General features: G+C 43.7%; 2 protein-coding genes across 8 annotated transcripts in view; one reads left to right on the forward strand and one right to left on the reverse strand.

Moving 5' to 3' along the window:
• SAP30BP (SAP30 binding protein) overlaps positions 1–13190 on the reverse strand; it is a 31038-nt gene extending 17848 nt beyond the window's left edge. The window contains exons 1-3 of one of the 4 annotated variants that reach the window (XM_074921655.1): positions 13044–13190; positions 12771–12880; positions 9684–9731 (exon numbers count right to left, since the gene is read on the reverse strand). In XM_074921655.1, the coding sequence (XP_074777756.1) occupies positions 9684–9731; positions 12771–12880; positions 13044–13158 (273 nt within the window). In that variant the 5' untranslated portion in view covers positions 13159–13190. The remainder of the gene's footprint in view (positions 1–9683; positions 9732–12770; positions 12881–13043) is intronic. The other 3 variants (XM_074921652.1, XM_074921654.1, XM_074921653.1) reach the window with 3 other exon arrangements.
• Positions 13191–13414: 224 nt separating this feature from the next.
• The window catches only part of RECQL5 (RecQ like helicase 5), a 38996-nt gene continuing 31777 nt past the window's right edge, over positions 13415–20633 (forward strand). For 3 of the 4 annotated variants that reach the window (XM_074921647.1, XM_074921648.1, XM_074921651.1), the window contains exons 1-6: positions 13415–13447; positions 13931–14061; positions 15314–15435; positions 17267–17785; positions 18496–18601; positions 19053–19164. In XM_074921647.1, the coding sequence (XP_074777748.1) occupies positions 13941–14061; positions 15314–15435; positions 17267–17785; positions 18496–18601; positions 19053–19164 (980 nt within the window). In that variant the 5' untranslated portion in view covers positions 13415–13447; positions 13931–13940. Of the gene's footprint in view, positions 13448–13930; positions 14062–15313; positions 15436–17266; positions 17786–18495; positions 18602–19052; positions 19165–20633 lie in introns of those variants that run through there. The other variant, XM_074921650.1, reaches the window with a different exon arrangement.

The raw sequence follows: 20633 nt of genomic DNA on the forward strand, positions 1-20633 counted from the left end.
AGCGATTCTGAAAATTCTCTCTACCATCATGGAAATACAAAACTCAGGCAAAACATGTGTCTTGTGTTCATTCTTCTCTCTAGTCGTATCCCATTTAGTATTATGTGATGACGTCTAAGAATGGCTAGAGTTAAAAAAAAGCAGTACTGCACTTCGTTCCTCTCATGCACTCAGCAAATTGGTTTTCTGGCTGCTATCTACACTGCAGCATAGATCTCACAAGATCAGCTGTTTAAGGGCCTAAAGCCAGACGGCCTTGCTCCAGCAGACCCACTGAAAGGAATCAAGGGATGCCATGGTGGTTCAGAGCCAAGTTGGAAGAGGACTGAAAGACAGTAAGACAAGCAGGAGTCAGACTCCTTTCCCCTGATTCAGAGACTAACAAAGAGCAGCCTCTAAGGAGCACTAACTGCTACAAGCAAAGACAAAGTATTAAAAAAAAAAAAAACAAAAAAACCCCCAAAAAAACCAAACCAGTTTTTAACATCTAACCAGACCACTAACAAGCCACAGTTTCTGTGCTTCTAAGGGCAATTCTGCACATCAGCTCACCAATAGCAGAAAACAATTATTCTATTGCTCTTCCTGTATGCATTCAGGAAAAGGTTTTCCATTTTTTCTACTTCCTCAAGACAAATGCTTTCTTTAAGTCCTGGGCAAGATGACACTGCCTGCAAGAGCCTGACTGGTATCACCCCAGCTTGATGGTTCAGCTTTTATGTATCATAATCAGTTACAGAAGAGCAAGTTGAAGGGCAGAGGGGTGTGTGTATGATAAGGAAAGTGCTGCATTTTGGCTTAAGATTTCACCTTGCTGAGGTGAAATAAAGACCATTTTTTCAGTCATAGAGTGTTTCCACTCAGTTGCATAAAAAAGTCCTTGCTCAGGTTCATGGAAAATAAAACCAACTAAACACAATCCTCACAGCGTGGAACAGAGATTAAAGGAAGGAAGCAAATACAATATGAATCTGAGACTGATGAATTCAAGTTTGTTCTGGGCAAGCCTTTCCAGCTTTATTTAATGGAAAGAATGGACTGACTTACAACAACGCTTGCTAAATCCTTCCTGAAACAAGATCCATAAATCCAGTACAAAGCTCACATCGAACATAACTGTTGGCATTAACTGTCGCCAAAAGGTACAAATTCAGCTAGCAATTTCTCATAGAAGCAGTTGGTATGTTAGTTCAAACTACAAGAAAAGATAGTTGAAATAGAAGGCAGAAAACCAGAAACTGATGGCTTTAAGCATGATGCCAATTGTAAGAAGTAGAAAAGCTGATGCCAGATTTGCCACCGCTCAATTGTGTTCCCAGACTGGCAGCCAATTTGGCCATACAGCTTCATTTTGCCACTGATTTCCAGTTAATATTTAAAAAAGTAGCTAGGAAGCTTCCACAGTACCCCTCAACATTTTCGCTTTTTTTCCAGAGAACGCTCTTGAATTCCAGAATTTCTTCTCTCCCCTAACTAATTCACCCTTGCTTGCACATACAGAAATTTAACACTGATTTAGACTGACAGCCACAAAACATATAGACCAGTCACACTGCTGTCATGCTAGTGGACTATTTGAAGATATTAATGCAGAGAATTTTTCAGTGCACTCCTTCCACTAGCAGCTAGTGGACACTGCTGCAATAGTTGCTACAGTGGATTTCTCTCATCTGAGCAAGCCACCAACAATAAGTTTTTGTAATTTTTCCTCCCTCTCTAGAATTCAGATGATCTCCTGTAGTCCTAATGTATCAAAAGCCTCATCTTGCTATGATGTAAAAAAAAAATAATCTGTAACTTAGTAAAAATTGTTAGAAGAGTTATCTAAGCTGATGGTGAAGATGGCCTTACCAGAACAAGCAGGTGAAATGTTTACATGCAGGCAGCAAGAGAAAGACCTCTCCAAACTGCAGATCACATGCTTTTTTGCCCTTCCTTTTTTTTTTTCTTCTAAAGCAACATGCTAGCAATGATGTTCTTACTTTTCTATAAACATCAGAAGTGCTTTTGGGAAGAGAAGACCAGAAGCTTCTCATTTAATATTAAAAGTGCATGACAAGAACTACTTCATTCCTTGCTCACCAGGCTGCGGGCAGCAGAGTGCATGTCGAGTGTATTCAGAGTCTGGGGAAGAGAAAGCAAGAGAACAGAAGTACAGTCCTTTCATTCCTCCTGCCCCCCACACCCCCCTTTTTTTTTCTTGTATTGTGAGAGAGGAGAATCCCAAGAGAAAGCTTGGAACAAGCCTATTTCCTACAGCCATATCCTGTTTGCCAGCTCCAATACATAGCTCCAGGCAAAGTGCCCAGTACAGGGTAAGAAATTGAAGGAAAAACTGTAGGGACCATGATCTAGATACACCTTCAGTGACACCTAGGTACAGTCTATACAAACTTACCTATTTTGAGATACTATTGTCACAGACAAAAAGGAAGGAAGAACAAGTAAGGAAAGAGTCAACTCCTGAGACATTCCTTAAGCATCTTATCAAAACAAGGAACATGTGTAGCTGACACCAGCTTTTACTTTTTAAGTCTAAAAATCCTCCTTGATTTAATTTCAATTTCATTGAAAACACACTGAAAAACCCCAACCAAGATCTGGCAAAACATTTCAATGAGCAAATGCTTTAGAAGGGAAGTATTCATAGCATAAAAGTGTTTAAATAGCTTCTCTGAAACTTGATTCCGTTCACCTGACATATGCTATCTCAATATTTGACAAAGATTACTTGTTAGAAGTAATTTCCAGCCAAGGAACTGTGTGCCAGAACTGTTGCTTTCCAACTGGAGGTACAGTTAATAACATCTGCCTTAGGACAGCACCCTGGTCCCAAAGCTACCTGCTTCCTCTCTCTCCTCCTCTGCCTACGACGTTAGGGGCCCTCCAAGTTCAACATATGCAGGTCGCCCCGTGCACATGCTGTACAAGACCACAGAGTACAGCCTCTCCACAGCACAGACACCAACCACAGCACAGTGGTGTAAATGTGCAAACCAGCCTGCACGGAACATTGCACAGCAGTTAACAGCTGCCATGCTCCGAGTGCAGCCAGCAGCACAGCCCCCAGCAGTCTCCACCAGAAGCCACCACGCTCTGCAGATGTGCCTTGCTCTGCAGAGCCCCTAAATTCAGCTTTCAAGTCACTTTTGCTTCCTACAATGAAAGAGGAATTCAGAGCTTGAAGTGTCAAGCTACTTTGATTTTATTTTTTTTATTGATTCTTGTAGTGCAGAATCAAGTAGAAGGTGAAGCTGGGCTGAGAGAAAACTTAAGCCTCACAGCAGCGAAGGAAAGGCTCAGGAAAACTGACAATCAACTTCTTGCACAAGCATTTTTTCCCTAGTACATAGCACTAAAAATTCTTCTTTGTGGTTTGGAGAACTGGCAAGGTGTAAAAGCAAGTCCTCCCTGGGATATGCGCTCCTTCATGAATGGATCCTACAGAGTTTTTGCAGATTTTGGTCCTTCTGTACCCAAAATGGGGAAGTTATTTTCAGATGTGTGTTGGTATTTAAGGCAATCCTCCATCTGTGCTGACTGTTCAGACTCTCACTCTGACATGCACCAACATGCAAATTCAGAACAGCCTATTTCAGTACAGCAGACAGAAATAATTGCAACAACAGAACTGGACTTGAAGAACTTAGACCTTTATCAGGTGAAATATGCAAGGGGAAGCAGCTCCAAAAAGGACTGTTCTTCAAGTTTAAAGACAAACAGAAAAAGCCTGGCTCTTCCTTTGGAGAAAGGCAAGCCACACCTGTGTCAATAATGTGTGGTATTTAGAACTGCAGGGAGTGAAGAGTCTGCCGCAGCATGTATGCCTTACGGGGAGGAAGGAATGAGCATGTCCATGGACATGTCTCATCTTCCAAACAGCTCAAGAGCTGGATTGAAGCCAGCAGCTATAAAGTAGGTAAATGAGCTTCAGAGACCAACAGTGCTGTTATCTACCTCCCTCTCATGTAGACAGAGCTGGAGACACTGAAGTACATGGGGCAAGGAGCAAAATAATCAAAGATGCCGAATGCCAATTCATTTCCTGCACGCAATATTGTTTAACTGCTGCTGATACACTCTGGCAATAGGTCAAGCACCTGGTTAAAAAACGGGAACCAGGTATCAGCTGTTTTAATGTCTGAGAACTCACTCATAGTGTGGGGAACAAACAGCATTAGGAACCCAGTTCACTCCACTCCCCCTAAAGGCTCTCTGCATGTAATGCTGGCTGCTAAACTGCCAAACTCACCGGTTCCCTCAGCAGAGCGAACAGTGTGCCAAACCTAAAACGAGGGGAAAATATGCAGCTGGAAGCGCAGACAGCATTTTACACAATTATATTAAAAGGAAGCTAGAAAACTGAAAGAGATGAATCCGAGATGGCAGCGCTTATCACTGGCACCTTCAGGCTGTGCTCACAGGCCTCGAAGGGAGTGGGAAAAAACCTGTGGGACACCTAACCTTAACCCTAGCCCTGGAAACTGCACACTTCACACGTTGAAAGTGCTTACAAAGAGGAACGCAGCACAGCCATGCATAAAACAAAGCCATTTTTAAAATACAGCTGCTCTTTTGCCCGTTCTGCCCATCAAAGGCCAGTACTAACCCAGAGAGCACCAAAAAGCTGGGAGGGGGGGAGGAGCAGAAAAAGAAGAACATGAGATTTTTTTTGTTTCGGATGAGACACTGGGAGTGCCTTTCTATAACAGCTTTACAAACCAGTCATATCCTACCAAATCCAGTCACTGCAATTAGACTGATACGCAGCCACTGCAGACATGGCAGCATGCACTGGTTTTGGGTGGAACAGCTGCTTTAATACGTGTTCTTCAGTTATATGACCTATAACATATTCTAAGAATTTTTAAGACTACCTCTCAACAACTCAAAACATTAAGCACCGGTATTTCCTAAGCAACTGCCACTACCAAAGTAAAAGATTCAAATTATTTTCTAACGCTTACTAATGGCAGCTCCTTCTATACAGCTTGCTGTGGAATACCTAAATAGAACAGCAGTGCTTTAATGATACAACTTTTCCCAAATACGCTTTCTGCCCTTCTTTGGAGCAAAAGAGTTATAATTTGAGGTGAAAGTTACTGAGTAGGTTCAGGCATCTTTTGAGAATCTGGCTTGATAAATATATCTTGAATTCAGAAAAATTAATATGCCTTATCAAAATAAGAGTTAATTACAGGGATTACATTACTACACCCCACCCCCCACCCCCATTTACTGGTTCTTAGCACTTACAGTTTTTACTTAAAATCAAGATAATTTTGGCATTTAAACAAGCATGTTAATGGGCAGGCAAGATAAACATTGCAATCAAAAGTCTCTTAAGTATTAGTATACACCTACACATCATAACACAGTAAAATTACTTTACAGGTATGCTGGGTCAATAAAAGCTAAACATAACAATGCCACAAGGATGCAGAGGGGACCCTTAAAACCAGAAAAGGAAAACATCAAAGTAGCCACCTGCTTTGAAAAACTGTTGCCATGTGTCAGGCACTCACTTGCCAAGGGAGTGGCAATATTTATCCCCTTTCCTGCACTGGCTAGTCCTGATACCACAATCAAGGCTCAAGAGTTAATGATTTCCCCCTGTGAAAACTCCAGTGAGGGAGGCTGCAGGGCTGGGCTCTGTCCTTGCAAGCTGTGCTTCATCCAGCCCTACAATGTGAAGTACAGAACCCTCAGGTGAGACTTGCAGTGCAAGGTCAGGATTTCATTTAAACTTCATTTTCCTTCTTCCTGCAGGGCTGGTCCATTTAGTGAGCTCTGAAGGCTTGTATCTTGTTACTGCATCAAGACTGTAACTATAGCCAGCTGCTGGCAAGAGCCCAAGCAACTCGAACTCACTACACAACCTGTTAACCCTCATTATACCAAACCAACACTGCCAGCAAAACACCAAATTTCAGACTCATTTCCACAACATCCTTCATTTTGTACCCATGGCACCATCATCTTAGGAAAAGACACAACCCATCCAGGTTGTGGGACTCCATTTTTTTAAAACACCTTTGCCAACTGCTTCTGTTGACCACTTTTCTACGCAGAAGGCTTTGTTTCTGAAGTTCTTGTAAGTCAGATGCTTGTTTACAATTGGTGACTACCTACTTAAAAGCAGGGACCCCTGAAGTGATGCTGGTCATTAACAAACATGTCCTGTTCCAGAGTCTCAGCATGTCCATCCAGAGTGAAATTTAAAAGAGCAATTACTTTTACCTAGATTTGAATATCCAGTTTTCCATAAGTGCCTCAAGCACTTCAAAAACACAGTTGCAGGATGTGATGTATCTGACTTTGCTACTTAAAGAGGAGGATCCGCTTTGTGCTGCAAGCAGTGTTCAGAACTGGTTCACAGGTGCTCAGTAACAGAGAATACCATGGGCCAGAAGTCTGCTCTGGAAAAATGCTTTCAGATGACTGATGAAGCTTAAACATTCTACTGCCAGCACACCCTTTCCCTGAAATAGGTGTATAGAAAGTGTCCACCTATCTCCCCGAGGGTAGACAGAAAACAACAGTTTGATATCATGGTGTTTGAACTTGAACAGCTTATTGTGACTTGCTACTGAGCAGAAAAAACACAGGAAAATTGCAGTCCCATCCAGCCCTTTATAATAGACTCCACCTCTAGTGAGGAACAAGGGCTGCACAGACAGATGCACCTTCATGAGGGTCAATAAGGGCACACTCCCTGGAATCAAGATAAAAACCTAAGATAAATATAAACAGCGTAGGTGGGGTAGAAAAATATCTCCCCAGTGGGACTATTTGAGGCAGGCTCCAGATTCCACTCCCCCCATCATTGTATCAGACAGTTTTTACATCATTCCCCACTTTGAGTCTCCTCAGTGTACACCCACAACTGACACCAACTGAACCTTCTGGGTGTTTTGCATCTGGTACTACCAAGTGCAGAATGAGGCCAAATCACAGGATGCACCCACAATAAAGAAACTCCTTCTCCACACAACCTGGCTCAAGTGTCCTGGTCAATTATTCAAGATATAATCTCAAAGTAGTTCATTCACTATACATACAAAGAGGCAAAACACTAGAAAACTATGTTGAAATTATATTTAGGGCTTGAAATTACTACAATTAACCAATGAATTGCAATGGTTTTCTCATCCATGCATTTTAAAGGATCTACTTCCTGCATACAGTCATATTCAGACCCTGGAAAAGTCCCAGCCATGTATAAACGTGTATATATATATATATTTAATATATATCACAGCCCATGATACTTGTTTAAACATGTTTCCAGGTCTGGGATGTCTTACAATGAAACTGCTAGAGCAAGAACAACTGCAGCACTCAGCTCGGACAAAACAAAACAAAGTTATCTGTAAGATTATAACTTGCTAACACAAGTGCCTCACTTTTTGCTGCACTTTGGACTTACAGTATCTACAACTCTTACTAGTTGTCATAGATATCGCAAGCTCAAAGCAATGAGTAAGAACAAGGTGAACACTGCCACTTGGTGGAAAAGGGGGATAGGAAATACTTGCAACTGCTCCAAGTAAAACTATGTTTACAATGATGTTCCATCTCCCCCCATCCCAAGTGAATTTCTTAACAGCATGGCTAGTGCAGGTCCCTCGGTGCCTCACAGAATATCACAGGGCAGCATGTGATATTACCAGCACAGCACGGGGCTGCCTTGCAGTGAGCTGCGCAGCAAAGGTGTGCTTCTACCTCTCCCCCATGTGCCAGCTGGCTATTTAGCTAAAATTAAAAAAACAGCCCCAAAAGCCCAGAGGAGGTTATTGCCTTTTTCACTTATGGATGAAGACATCTATTAAGGATGACATGGAAGTCTGAAACTGCTGAAGTTCAGATTTACCTCCCTTGTAATCCTCTCAAATCCTCACCTTTCATGTCATGCTAGGATGGCAGGAATTACATATTACCTTTCTTTTTTTATTTTTTTAAGTTTTCCTTTAATTTACATTTTCTGCTCTTGTGGCTTTGCTACTGCAGAGTGTACCAAAGGTACCAAGTGCTTTTAATACATTCGGTGTTGCTCACTTCCCCACTGAAACCGAAACACAGCCCCATGGCCATGCGTAGCTCTGAAGAAGAGGCAAAATACACTTGGACAGTAGCACTTAGTACTCACTGAAATCAAGGGGCTTTGTAAACAAGCCAACATGAAACATCAGCAACATATTAAAGAAGTCGTAAGATTTCTGCAATGCATCATTACTCAGACAAGAGCTGCTATAGTCTGATTTTGTTCTTTCTCTGTTTGCCAGATCTCTTCATTGCTCTGAAGTACTAGAGCCCTTTTAGAGGAGACAAACGCATACAATTGCAACAGGGTCCTACTACAGAGGCTGTGGTAATGTACACCAAATTTCTCTTAAGGAAAACCCATATATTCTTTTACTGTACACATTTGAATCCTGTAGCTTTTGCAGAAACATCTTGCTGGCACGCTTACCAGCCACACAGCAAAAATTCAGAAGTAGAAAAAAGTATGAATGAGAGATTACCTTTTCCTCTCTTCCAAAAAAAAAAAAAGAGGTAATTTATTTTTCTTGTGACAAGGAAAGGCGACAATACACTGCATTTCCACATGCCTCCTACCTGTATGTCAGAGGCATTAATGATACTTCACACACTGATGCAAGAGACTTCAGTTACAGTACAGCTGCCAAGATTTTCAACCATGTATCACTATAAACCCATAAAAATATTGTAGATACTGGAAGGTGCTGCTATAAAACTCATTTAAGTAGAATAGTGAAACACATTCATTTGCCTTCATTTTGTCCTATCGAAGTCCTATGCTAATTGGAACACTCTACAGAATCTGTTTGCAGCACAGTCCTCTGGTTTCTTTCGCAGAGCTTCGTGACCATCTGCACCCTTGAGGAAGCTACTGGATAAAATAAAGGCCCTTGAAATTGTCATTCACTTGGTATCCCACAAGACTGATTATATTATACAGGGGACTGAACTACCATAGAAATTTGAGTTCAATTCTCTATAAAATTTCAAATGCATTTGGTCTTTTCTCTGTTTTTCAGCTTTTAGACTGATGTATGTTCCTATGGGCTGTTAAACATCTGTTGTTCAGCAGAAACAAGATGTAATCCCAAGACAAAGATGACTTCAACTATTTATGATAGCTATCATCTAAGGATCTCATTTCATTTTTAAAATTTTAAATAAAATTTTTATAAAACATCTCACTCAGAAGGACAGAAAGAGATGGAGATGACTGAATTGATTCTGACACATTTCATGACCTCTAGGAGCATAAGATCATTTATTTATTAAATTGTTCTAAATGAAGAAAGTATTCCAACTAATACTGGTCATAAGAGAATTCTGTACTGAATACTACATCTCCCAGAGCTGTCAGATGCTGTCAGAAAACCTACCTCAGATCTAATGCACAAGTGCATTAGATTTAATGCACTAAGTTCACGAAAGCAGGTCTTGATCATGACTCAGCCTGTAACCTAACTGGTTAATTACCTTTGGCAGAAGCCAGAACTAAAGTAAAAAAAACACATCACAGCTACAAAAAGGAAAGTATCAAACTAGCTACGGAAGACCACAAATGAACACCAAGCCATGCTGTTAAGACTTATTTCTCTCATACTGAACTTCCCCCCCCACCACCATACCACACTTCCAAATACCTTTAGGTCACCAGCCTCAGGTTTTTCAGTCTCTGAATCGTCATCTTCCTACAAGACAAGAATTTACAGGATTAAGCTTAAAGAGCAGGCTTGGCAAGTAACTGCACTTACAGCAAAGGGCTTGCATTCTGCAGCCCAGCAGTAGTCCAAGACCCTTTCCACACAAGTTAGTTTTGCCCCACCCACTCATGACCAGAAAACAGGTCCTACAGTCAGGGAAAGAAGTGTTTGTTTGGGATTTTTTTTTGTTAGGCAAAAGCATCACTCAGTAGCAGATGTTCTCCGCAAAACGCATGCAGCTCCTGAATGCTCAGAACTAGACAATAAGTAGCAACAGAACTGGGAAAAAAAGCATTTGCCATTTGATATTCTGTCCCTTCCAGTTGGCCCGGGGGCTTTTTGCCTTCGCCCCCCGTTTAGCAGTACTCACAGAAAAAGCAGCATTTGCAAGACCTATTATACTCTCAGGCATACATCAGCAACACACACAGGACACACAGTTGGCCTGCCATCCAACCCAACATGCAGGCTTGGTGAGGGTCTGGCTTAGCACCAAGTTCCAAAGATCCGGTGATGCCAGCTGACACCGCATCTTAGTTGTGTAGTGCTGTCATAGCCTCGTTTGCAGGTGACGTGAGCTTGCACAGAAGGGAACCACTGACAAATTTCACTGTTTTAATTAACAGACTCCATTCAGTTTTTATTTCTACCCAGAAATAAACCAAAGAACTGGACAAATTTCTACTCTGACAGCTTAAAATACAGAACTCTGCCTTGTGTAAAATTCTACACTTCATGAGAAGTAAGCTCCAGCTTTGGCCTGAACTGGCAGGTAAGCCTGCCCTTCTACTGCCCTATGAGCTACTTCACTGGGGATCCTAGAGTTACGTATGTCTCTAGACATAAATACATACTCTGGATTCAAAACAAGTTTGAGGAGCAGAAAACATTTTTCATGCTCACACAACTCAGCAGAATGATTTTTCCTCCAAACTTCACCACAAATTTCAACTTTGTCCCCAAAACAAGAACTTGGTGTTTCAGCTTCAAAAAGAAAAACAAAAAAGTAGTGAGATGATAACATGCAGCCAAAAGGAAGAGTTCATCACGAAACGCCCACCTCTGAGTATTAGCACACGAGCAAGATCTGGCAAGGTAAGCTAGAGAATGACCACACAATAATGTCAGTAAATTTTAATTTCTCGAATTAACATGCATATCCTACAGAAGCAGCTACTCACTTCAGCTACTCTCCAGCTTACCTTTCCGAAACATGCACGTATGCCAATATTTCAGTCTTAACTGTCAAAGTTTAATAACAGTAAGTTTGTAACTAGAAAAGAACCACAGTAACAAGTAACTTGGTGTTTGTCACAAATGAGATTCCTCTTCCCCTCCACAGTCCCACCTATATTATAAAGATAAAAGTACTTTTCAACAAAGCAACATGTTGAATCATTCATGTTACAGACAGGTACCAAAAATCTCCTAACCTAACAGGGGACATCTCTGAAACAATAACAACAAACAAGAAGCATTACTGAGAACTGCCTTTTAAAAAACAGGCTTTTCAGTCACTGTTAAGGTAGATAATATCAGCACAGACTTGTTTAGATAAAAGCCCAGGAGAGCCTGAGTCCAACTCATACTGCTTTCTAAAGACAACTCATTACCAATAAGCTACTAGCACAAGCGATACCAAGGTAGCTCTTAATTCTGGTCAAAATACAAAAACCAAGCACTGCTGTCCTGCAACAAGACTGGAGAGGAGGCACCCTGTGTAACTTGCACATGTCTGCACAGTAACTGCAAATATAGACAAGACCTACTGGCTGACACCAGTGACTTTATCAATTGCCATCATCTGACAGCAAGTTGTACCTCCCAGACCATGGACAGCTGTGATCTGCACTGAAATTTGTGCATGTAATAAAGGCTACTCCATTTACCTGCCCGTTTGTCAATGCAAACTAAGCACAGATAATCTTGACAAGCATCTGGCTCACACCTACTGCTTTCTTCAAATTAAAGAGATCGTGTTGAAGGAGGGTCTAGAGTTTAGGATATGAAAAGAAGAATCAGTGAAGCAATAAAGAAGCATCATTAGTTTGCTTAGCCAGAGACCAGGAGCAGACCCTGAAGGCTACTGCTTGCACCTTCTCCAGTTAGTGACAGAACAGAAGCAAGAACAGGAGACAGACAAATTTCTTGTCTGCTACTCAGGAAAACAGACAGCAGAAACAGTGAGTGTTTCATAAGAGACTGATCTAATGCACACAAAGTAGACTTTAATGAGGAAAAGTTATAGTAACTTAGCTCTATTTCTTTACTGTGTAATCAAAACACTAGAACAAGGACAAGATAATGTATTCTTAATGTAGTGGTCAGCAAAAAGTTGATGAGAAAGAAAGAGACAAAAATCTCCCTTCCCACTCCCCTAAAACTCACTGTTTTGCTCTTACAGACACAACAGAACTACATATCCTTAGTGTATTACAGCTGCACTCATAGCACTGAGCTACATGTCCTGTCTCAAAATGCAACAATTATCTCAATATTTAGGTGATGTTATACACATGCCATGCACCTATGACAAACAAAAGCCACTCACACCCAGACAGGACACTGTTACATCAAGGTAACCTGATGTAGTGAGTGGGTTGAGTTATACACAAAAGAATTATTTAAGACATCACAGAACTTTATTCAATCCTACACCTGACCACACAACAGTGTGTTCTTTTTACAAAGTTCTCATACAAGTCAACCATGCTTAAAAAATATTTTTCCTTTAGTGTGGCTGTTGACTTTTATCAACCTTTTTCCCATAGAAGAGTCAAAAACGGCATCAACACAGTTAGTAACAAACAACACGAGCTGTGCCAAGCTGCTGATGGGTTTCAAGGCAAATGCTTTCTACGTGAAAACAAAACAAACACTAAGTATTTGGAGAGCACTGAAACCCACACTAGGAGTATTCTGGGTTCCATCACAGTTTGCTGCTCAGGGGCTTTCTTTGGAGAGCGAAAAGCCTCTGCAACGTATGAAAGGGGACAGGGCAATTTCTCAGAGCAGAGAGGTACTTACTGACTGCCTGCTGTTCTCATCATCCTCTTCTTCATACCCGTCCTCGTCTCCATCCAAGCGGGTGAAGTCGTCTTCTCCGTACCCAACTGAGACAAGGCCTCCTTTCTCTCCTAAGGAGAAAGAGAAAAGGAAAACCATGAGGACAAGGACGGTGGCAAAAAGCAGGGCCTTTCCCTCACGCGGGGGAAGGCGGCGAACCGGGGCGAGCTCCTGGCTGCCCCCACACGGCCCGTCCCAGTCCACCGCTTTCCCCAGCCCACTCCCTGCCCTCACCCGTAGCCGCTCCCCCATCGCTTCCCGCCGTCCCGGCCTCGCTGTCCGACTCCGGGTCCGAATCCTCAGCATAAACCGCCAACGAGGAGAGAACGCTCCGCTTGGCCGCCGCCATCTTCCGCCTCCGCCGCGGCGGGCTTCCGGCGCGCGGAGATGACGCGCGCAGCGCAGTCGCCATAACAACGCCGCCCGTCCTCTGCCTTAACGAGCTTAGGTTAAACCGGGACAGCTTCGGCGTCCGCACGCGGCGAAGGAATAAAAACCGTCAGCGAGGCAGAGCGAGGTTTGTCTGGCGGAGGGCGAGGAGGTGCGCGGCCTATTTATAGTGGGGGCTGGCTCTTTAAGCGCTGCCTTTGACGTCATCGCGCGGCGCCACGACAGCACCTGCCGAACCCTGACCGAGTGTGAGAGGGCGGGGGTCGGGGCGAGGAGGGGTGGCGCCGTGGTGAGGGCGGGGAGGGGGACACGGCACAGGCAGGACGTGACATGACGTGACAGGCGGGAGGATACAGCCCGCCTGGGCAGAGGGGGGTGGGTGTGAAGGTCCCCACCTTCCCCCCACCCCTTCCCCATGACGGGGTGTGGGGGCTTTGGGGGACAGCGAGGTGCCCCCACCGCTATGGCCACCCTCGGGCCCCAGCTATGCCCAGCCTGTGCCCCATGGGGAGGCCTCAGGGATCTGCTCTACAATAAGCGATACTGGGCTCTTCTGCAGTGAGGGGACCTGGAGAGCATCCTTGGGGGAGGGGGGGTGCCTAAGAAAAGGGGGGAGCATGGCAGGGCAGCCATGGGGGAGGTTGCCCAGGTGCCCATGAGATGGGGCAGGCCTCAGCTAGAGGAGGGTGGTGGCGTTCAGGTTTAGCATCAGTTCCTGTCGCTGTTTGCAGCTTCTCTGAGATGAGCGGCGAGGCTCCCCCGGGCCTGGAAAGCAGGGTCCGGAAAACACTGCGAAAAGTCTTCGGGTTTGAGTCCTTCAAGACTTCCCTGCAGGAAAGTGCGACCATGACTGTGGCAAGAGGTGAGGCTCAGCACCGGGAAGATGTGAAACGTGTCGGGTTTTCCATCTTCCTGTGAGGTGGTACTGCAGGAGCTGGTATTGCGTCTGTTTTGAGGAGGCGCATCACCTGCACTAGACAGGACCACCCGGCCCCCCTAGGCTGCCTCTGCTCTGAGATCATTTGAGGAGCATGAGCATGTGCTGCACACGAGCTCTCTGAGCACGGCTTTGCTCTGCCTGTTCTCCTTTGCATTAGTTTTGTAGCACCACCATCACATCAACTAGGAAATAGGAAGTTAAAATGTAATATTGTTGGTATCTCCTCTGGAGACATCTGCCAGCATGTTTATGGTCAGATGAGGTTAAAAGCATTTGCATTTATACATTTTTAGAGTAAACCTGTTCTTGTGTTAGAGATTATACCAGTAGAAGACTTGATCTCCTGCCAGTGTTTACATCTGTTCTCTGCATCATGTGGACATTACCAAAAACATGATTTAGCTGGTGTTAACGTATCCCCCAGCATACCGCTGTTGGTTGCACAGGCAGTTCACACATACAAGCTGCCAACCGCCAGCTCCCCTGGCAGGTCTCACAATATGAGTCAGAACAGTGTCAAACTTAGCGCTGAGGATAGAGTTACAGTTTTCATCTGTCACCAGCAGCTGTGTAGACATGCTATGGACAACAGCGCGGTCAAAAGCACTGTTCTGTCAGCAGGGTGCCTCTGTTAACATTGCACACACTGGCATCTCCCTGATGTGAAGTGGATAATGCTTAGTGCAGTGACAGTTTCTAACTGTGTGAAATGATCTATGTGGTTGGAATTTCCAACCCTTATTTCTTAGGAAGTGAGTTTCTGGGATAAGCTCTAAGAGGATGTGGTAAAGATCTGTCTTGGGCGTGGTAATTTGGTAACTGGAGATCTGTAAGATGAGTGAAAGCAGCTTGTCTGGAAGAGAATTAACATGAATAACTTGTTTAACTTCTCTTTATCTTGGTTTCTGTGTATCTTCTGGTACTTTTGTAAGGTTGTTTCTGAATGTTTACAAGGCAATCAGAGATTCTTAAAGGGAAACTATTGCAGGCATGCAAAGTATGGCCATGCTTTGAGAACCTAAAATGAAGTGTCTTTTGTTGGTATGCCACACCGTATGTGCACACATATGCTGTTTCTCACAGATTACAAGCCTTGCTGCCCACCGCTCCAGTCAGAGCCCTGGGATCTCACCACCACTCAGGAGCCTTGAGCTTTCTTCTGTTGTCTTTGCAGGCGAGAAGGATGTCTTTGTATGCATGCCCACAGGGGCAGGGAAATCCTTGTGCTACCAGCTTCCTGCAGTTCTGGCAGTGGGCATCACCATTGTCATTTCACCTCTGATTGCACTGATTCAGGTAACTGTCTCCTGTTAGCTCTGGAAAAGCAGTCAGTGAAGGGGGTCGGGAGACATTGGAGGCACAGCTGCCTCTTGTCTTTCTGCCCACGAGTCTCTGCTGTTGGCCTGCCTCTGGATTCCCATCTTCATGTCTTGGTGTGTTTTCCTTACCCTGGTGATAGGCAAAGAGACTGCAACTTGGCTGCAGAGCAGCTTAGCTCTGGTATGCAGTTCTCTCAAAGGAGGTTAATAATAACCTGGTGTTTTTTGTAATTGAGCCTTTCTCCGTTTTCTCCAGTTGTCTTTTACCTCCAGAGTGCTATACAGAAGCAGCAAAGTACCTCAAATGGACCAAAGTGGATCTTTCCCAGAAGAAAACTGCCATTTTACCTGTAAAGTAATAACTCTGTAAATGATGAAGTTGCCTGTGAAGGCACAATTTGTTCTGCATTGAAATGCTTTTTGTTGTGGTCAGTCTTTTTGTCTTGGGGAAGAAGCTGCTGTAGCAGAGCTGCTTCTTGAGCACTTTCACCTGTGAGACCTTTTTTTTCCTCTAATTTGCCTTTTCTACTATTTCATCACCTGTTGGAAGAAACACCTCTCTGTAAAAGCAGCCGTACCATGCTTAGACTTCTGTAAAGCATCTGATTAACATTGCATGATATCTGGTGTTACAGGCTGCTGGTTTGGTTTTTGTGGTTTGGTTTTTTTTTAACTACTTTTCCAGTCTTAATGTAATACATTTTAAGAATTAAGAGCAGGCTTGGTAATACATCTCAGAAAGGTGTTATAAATAGTGAGTTTGTTCCAAGTGAGAGGATTTCTAGTTAAGCTCCAGGAAATATTTTATCAGTGAAACGGAGGTTAAAAAACTTAACACTGTAAGATTTGTGAGGGAAACGGAATGTGTCAGAGTGACAAATATGTTGAGAAGGGCTCAGTGAGTCTTAGAGAACAGAGCTGGAGTGAACCTTCAGAGGTCTTCTCATCAACTCCTGAGGTGGGGTGGCTCTGCTTGCAATGATCATGATGTATTTCAGTGCAGCCAAACCTCAAGAGCTTAGTTTATGTGGTTTATTATAGGGAAGGCTGAGAGTTGACTTTGTGAACAAAAAATGGTGGATATTAAATTCATCACTGAAACCAGTTATTGAGTGAAATAATGATATATCCTTTTTTCAGGACTACTCATATCTTCTGAAATGTTACATGCTAGTCAGGTGCAAGTGAACAGCTCAGTGTAGGGACAGGGAGGTGAACTGGTACACCCAGGGTTCATCTGGATGTATCTGGATGTGATGCCATGTTTTCTTGTTGGATTTCAGGGCATGATTCTCATCCAGACTTGGTTCTGTTGCAGTGGTGATTTGCATGATTCTTGTATTTTGTCCTGTCTCAACTGTGTTTGTAAGATTCTTTACCTGTTTTGGAATGAAATCCACTCAGTTATTGTAGGGTGGTGGTGTTCGTTTTCTGTCTGTGACAACTTGATAGTGTAAATCATGAGACGCGTCGGTGGCTTGTTTCAGCTCACTGTGGCTATCATGAGTTATTCTGCACAGATCCCTGCCAGTGTTCCCTAGCAGCAAAAAGACTGTCTTAAAGTGAATAAATGCACAAAAATGCAGGTGGATGTTAGAGCTGGACAGATATGCTCACAGCTGAAGATAAAGGCATGTAGAGTTGAAGTTCTAAATATGCAGACTGTTGGTGGATGTTGTCCTGAGACTCGATCCTGGAGGTGGAAGTCGGGGCCTCACCTGGATCTCCCTAGTAATCTTTCTTGGTGGTGGTGACCTTCTTTATATCCATTTGCTTTTTGTTTAATTTTAATTTTGTATTTACTCTAGGATCAAGTGGATCACTTGCTAGCTCTGAAGATCAAAGCCTGCTCCCTGAACTCCAAGCTTTCTGCCCAGGAAAAGAAGACCATCCTGGCTGACTTAGCAAGTGAGAAGCCCCAAGTAAAGCTCCTGTACATCACCCCAGAGATGGCGGCTGCCTCTTCCTTCCAACCTACACTGAACTCTCTGGTGTCCCGAAACCTCTTGTCCTACCTGATAATCGACGAAGCGCACTGCGTCTCCCAGTGGGGACACGATTTCCGACCCGACTACCTGCGGCTGGGCACCTTGCGCACTCGCATACCCAATACACCTTGTGTTGCCTTGACTGCCACTGCCACCAGGCAGGTCCAGGAGGACATTGTGGCAGTGCTTAAACTAAAGCAGCCACTTTCCACATTTAAGACTCCTTGCTTCAGATCTAATTTGTTCTATGATGTGCAGTTCAAAGAGCTCTTGACTGATCCATACACCAACTTGAAGGATTTCTGTCTGAAGGCACTTGAAGTGAAGAACACCACTGGGGTAGGTTTTACATTTGGGGAAGAAGGCTAAACTTGAACAAAATCTACCTTAATGGTCACTGACCTTGTAGTGGTTAGTATGGCCCCAACAGGTCTGTGACAGGGAAGGAGGAGGTCCCTGAAAGGAAGGTGCTCACGTATATTTTTTTAAGTTCCTCAAAGTTCTCACGTATGTTTTTTAGTTCCTCTAAAATAGCTAGAATGTGAAGGTGTGTTCCTTCCAGAGGCGGCCTCAGAAAGGGGTTGGTCTGAAAGAAGATGGGTTAGGAATACGCAATTAGCCTTTCTGTCTTGGTTTGCCATGTCTCAGGTGATCATTCTATGATTGTGTTCTGCCCTTCCCGTGTGGCAAGGGTGACTCGAAGCATTTGCAGTGTTGTGTTGAATTTCCTGCTCTTAATATTCCCAAAATAACTCTCAGCAACTTGGTGATAGCCTCTGCACCCGAGTTTATCTGTAAGATGGAGGGAGACTACTTCTTGCCTCATGCCTCATGGGAGAGGATTGGGCGACCATATTTGGTTGATGTTAGGCCTTGTAAGGAAACTCTCTTTATGGCTGATTTGTGCTGCAGCAGTATCTTTCAGTTGCTGGGGAGTCAGCTTGGAGAAGAGATGAGCTTTAGGCACCCCTCCTGTCTCCACCACACTGACTACAGCTTTTTTGATTGGCTTCAGACAGTCTCATGGACCTTCTCTCCTGTCTGTCCAGGTGTACTCCGGTTGTGGCATTGTGTACTGCAGGATGAGGGATGTGTGTGACCAGCTGGCTACTGAATTGAGCTACCGAGGAGTGAAAGCCAAGGCCTATCACGCAGGTATTGGAAGCTGCACCTGCATCTCTCAGGAGCTGGTAGAACTGATCTGACCACTTTTAAGGCCTGGGTTGGGGCTACCTAGAGAATAGGTTTCTTAGCATGGTCTGCAGTGTGTCTGATGCTGATGCCTCAGGTGTGTGAGGTAAATGCAGGGCCTTCAACAGAATGGCATTTGCTTCGCTCCAGAACTGTTGGTTTTGTTGGAACTTGAATGGTCTAAATGTAACAACTGCTTTTATCCCAGGAGGGATCTGAATTTTTCTCTTTGGAAGTCAGCTGCTGCTGACTTCTGCTTGATTGCAGGCCAATTTAAGCATGGACAAAGAGGAATATGTACACATTTGCTTTAGTGAAGGCTTGGCTCACAGTGGGTGCATGGAGGTGAAGAATCCTCTTGTCTCTTTCTTTTTTGTTGTTGTTGTTGTTTTCTTCCCTCTTTTTCCCTTCCTAGGACTCAAGGCAGCTGATAGGACTTCAATCCAGAATGAATGGATGGAGGAGAAGATTCCAGTTATTGTTGCAACCATCAGTTTTGGAATGGGAGTAGACAAAGCAAACGTCAGGTGTGTGTGAGGCTGTGTTGTGCCACCACCAGAGCCTGAAACCTGAGCAGTGGGAAGGGAAAGCCTCAGTCTCTCTGTTACCTGATATATCTCACTAAAATGCCTGATGAACACTTGCTAAAACCCACAAAAACAGAGCTGAGATTTATTTTTTTTTTTTAATCTTAGAAGCAGCAAAAACAAACCTGGAAGGGTTTTGTAAAGAAATTAAAAACAAGGTACCAGAGCTCCTCTTTGCCAGTTATCTTGAAAACCAAGAAAATTGGAGGAACGCTTGTTTTTTGCCACACCCTCCAGGGTTTCAAAAAGAGCCATCTCGATGCAGTCACAGCTGTCCCTTTCACTTCTCTTAGTGGAATAGTTGCTGTTAAAAAGCAGTGGGAAGAAAATCTGCACCTAAAATAATTCATACACCCTCTACTAAAATAGTCAGAGCCAGCTTTTTTTAGATCTCCTTTTGCAATGCAGTGGGGAAAAAATAGTATTCACGAATGGCAATAACCATATAAAAAATGCAGCTCTAGTCCAAGGACAGAAACTTTGCACGTGTTTTCAGTTGCCATTCCTCTGGGACTTCTAACTGTCACTGTAATTGCTCTGTGTTAGAATTCCTGCACTGCAGTATAGCTGTGCAGAGTTAGTATCATGAGCTGTGATCACTCAGTAGAGGGTAACTCAGGTGCTGGTCACACAACATCCCCCACAGACCTAATCTTTACTCTAAAATCCACATAAAGCAATTGCTCTGAACGCTGTGGGAGAGGGGCAGGACATCACTGAGACAATCGCATCAGTTCACAACTCAGCCATCCTGTCTGTGCCACTGTGCTGCCAGAGCGCAGCATCCCAGAGCAATGACAGACTATGACATGCTTGATGCATGTTGCCCAACAGAAATGAGAAATCTCCTGGGATAGCAGCAGGAGTTAATGACCTGCTGAAACCATGCTGCTCTGTTAGTACAGTAGTCATTAAAAAAGGCAAAGAATAACAAATGTATAGGGCTGCTTGAGAGTGAAATATAGCTGGAATATGCCTGTAATATGGTTGGTTTCCAAGGAATGGCGTTAAAATGACTCTTCACAGGATGTTTTTTTAATAGTTTAAAGGACATAATACCCGAGCTCAGGCAACAAGGCACTGCTGCTTACCTTTGCTCTGTGTTGGCCGAGTTCTGAGTTTTCATGTGTATGTTATCAAGCAAGATCAGGTCTGACCAGTTCTGGAGGTGACTCTTTTGGACAAAAGGGAAAACAGAGGTGTCTTTTTCTGACAGAATTTGTTCTTCTCTCTTCACTGCTAATTCAGTTTTGTTAGAGATTATTTATCAATTCCTTCAGTAAACTCCTGATGGGTATTAAATGTGTAGGGCTCTGATGCTTCCTGCCTGACCTGTTCCTGGAGTGTCTGTGTTAGAAGAAATGTGTTTGCTTGCTTTTGTCATTTAATCTTTTGCCACACCCATATGC

This window comes from Athene noctua, chromosome 18 (assembly GCF_965140245.1).
Source record: "Athene noctua chromosome 18, bAthNoc1.hap1.1, whole genome shotgun sequence".
NCBI lineage: Eukaryota > Metazoa > Chordata > Aves > Strigiformes > Strigidae > Athene > Athene noctua.